This window comes from Nothoprocta perdicaria, unplaced genomic scaffold (genome assembly GCF_003342845.1).
Source record: "Nothoprocta perdicaria isolate Ctin4 unplaced genomic scaffold, notPer1 scaffold_43, whole genome shotgun sequence".
Lineage (NCBI taxonomy): Eukaryota > Metazoa > Chordata > Aves > Tinamiformes > Tinamidae > Nothoprocta > Nothoprocta perdicaria.
Window position 1 is genome coordinate 2,328,210 of NW_020455677.1, and position 1,695 is coordinate 2,329,904.

Consider the following 1,695-nt stretch of genomic DNA (forward strand, 5'->3'; position numbering starts at 1 on the left):
CCTTCCTTGGAGCTGGCTGAGGTAATGGCGGCTGCGGAAAGCCGTGTTCATCTTTTTAGTGCATGGACAGAAAGGAAATTCAGCTCTTAATGAACCTGCAATATAGTGTGTGCTGTGTTTTTGTGGCCTCCTGAAGTAATACTTGTGAAAAGTACACACTGCCCACCTCTGGTTTGTACACGTGCAAGGAATGTTTTATGTTTAGAGCACTTAAGGAACTAGGTAAGAAATTAAAGAGAGACGGTTTGCAAGAAGCAATAACTGTAATAGAAAATACATAAACGAACATCGTCTCTGGACACAATTTCAAAAAACACCCAATTTTCCTTCTTTTGTTTTAGGTTACTTCCCAGGTTTTCAGAAAGCAAAGTGTTCCCAGTCCAGTGCCCACTCCTGCTGCCTGTAGGACAGCGCGAAGCTGCGGTTCACAACAGTCTCAGCAGTCACTGCCCCTCGCCCTAACGCACCTCTGCCAGCCAGCMCTATGTCCTGCCCTGCACTGACACCTCCTTCGGCAACCGCTCCATTTTTCCGGTCCTTTTGGTTATTTCTCTCATTACCTCTAGTAGTGATCGGGCGTCCTCCACTCTACCCGAGTCCACATACTGAAGGAAGAGGTCTGTGACAGGTCTGTAAACCCCAAACTGACTGGCTAATCGCTCTGCCATGGCACCAACTGAAAAAAGGACAGAAGGAAAAGGTGGCTAAAACGTCACTTTTGCAAACTTCACTGGCATGCCTTCTGCTGACTGAGCAGGTTTTACATGCAATAACTTTTTCATAGCATCTCCACCTAGTCATAGTGTTTAAATATCATTGCAATTAACTTACATTTTTCCAAAGCTGGCTCTAATCCTTCCTCAGACAACTTTCGTAGCAAATAGGAGATATTCCTGTTSGGTTGATCAGGATTCTGTGCACTGGAGATAAGCAGAGGCTCAATGTACTTCAATGCAGCATCGAGGTCATTGCTAGGGAGAAAAGAAATRGCACGTGCTTAATATTTGACATAAAGATTCCTACATCTTAAACAGCAGCCATATCAAAGTTTACCTTCTACATTAACACAATGCTTCCCAACAATAGCTAAGTAATTATAACTAAAATATAAATAAATATAATAGCTAAATAATAAATATAATAGCTAAGATGACTTCCGTCATCTATTTACAGTAGMAAAGTTAAACCCATTATGGATGAATGAATAAATTAACCTGCAAATCATTTTTTGAATGACCTGTAACCTCTAAAAACACCTAAGGATTTCTGAAACCTCCCCTTTTTTAAAATCCTCTTATTAAATGAAGATGAGCACTATCTAGCTGCTTATAAATAAATGTATTCTGCAAAACTAGAAGGTAAAACCCAAAACATTAACAAGATGAATAATTAATGCAGACAATGCAAGTATTTTTTAATGCTATTCAATTAATTATTTACCTGAATTTCCACGTCCATCTTTTTGGATGCAAAAGATGATACTAAATGTCATTTGGTTGGTACCTTTGCCTATATACATGTACTACTAATACATGGAGTTAGCATAGCAGATGCTAATAAAAGAAGTCAGGAAGGATTCATTAAAGTGTAAAATCTACTTCTCCAGTGTCCTAAAACATTCAAATGACCTCTTTTATCAGTCCCCCCCCTCATTTAATTAAAGAGAATATGACAGAAGTTTTTAGGAGAAGCAAA

The 1,695-nt window shown here is 39.0% G+C and overlaps 1 protein-coding gene across 1 annotated transcript in view; it reads right to left on the reverse strand.

Annotated features, from left to right (window-relative positions):
• Nucleotides 1–1,695, reverse strand: part of LRPPRC (leucine rich pentatricopeptide repeat containing) — a 77,541-nt gene that overhangs the window by 7,438 nt on the left and 68,408 nt on the right. The window contains exons 33-34 of the mRNA XM_026046232.1: nt 832–971; nt 561–676 (exon numbers count right to left, since the gene is read on the reverse strand). Of these exons, the coding sequence (XP_025902017.1) occupies nt 561–676; nt 832–971 (256 nt within the window). The remainder of the gene's footprint in view (nt 1–560; nt 677–831; nt 972–1,695) is intronic.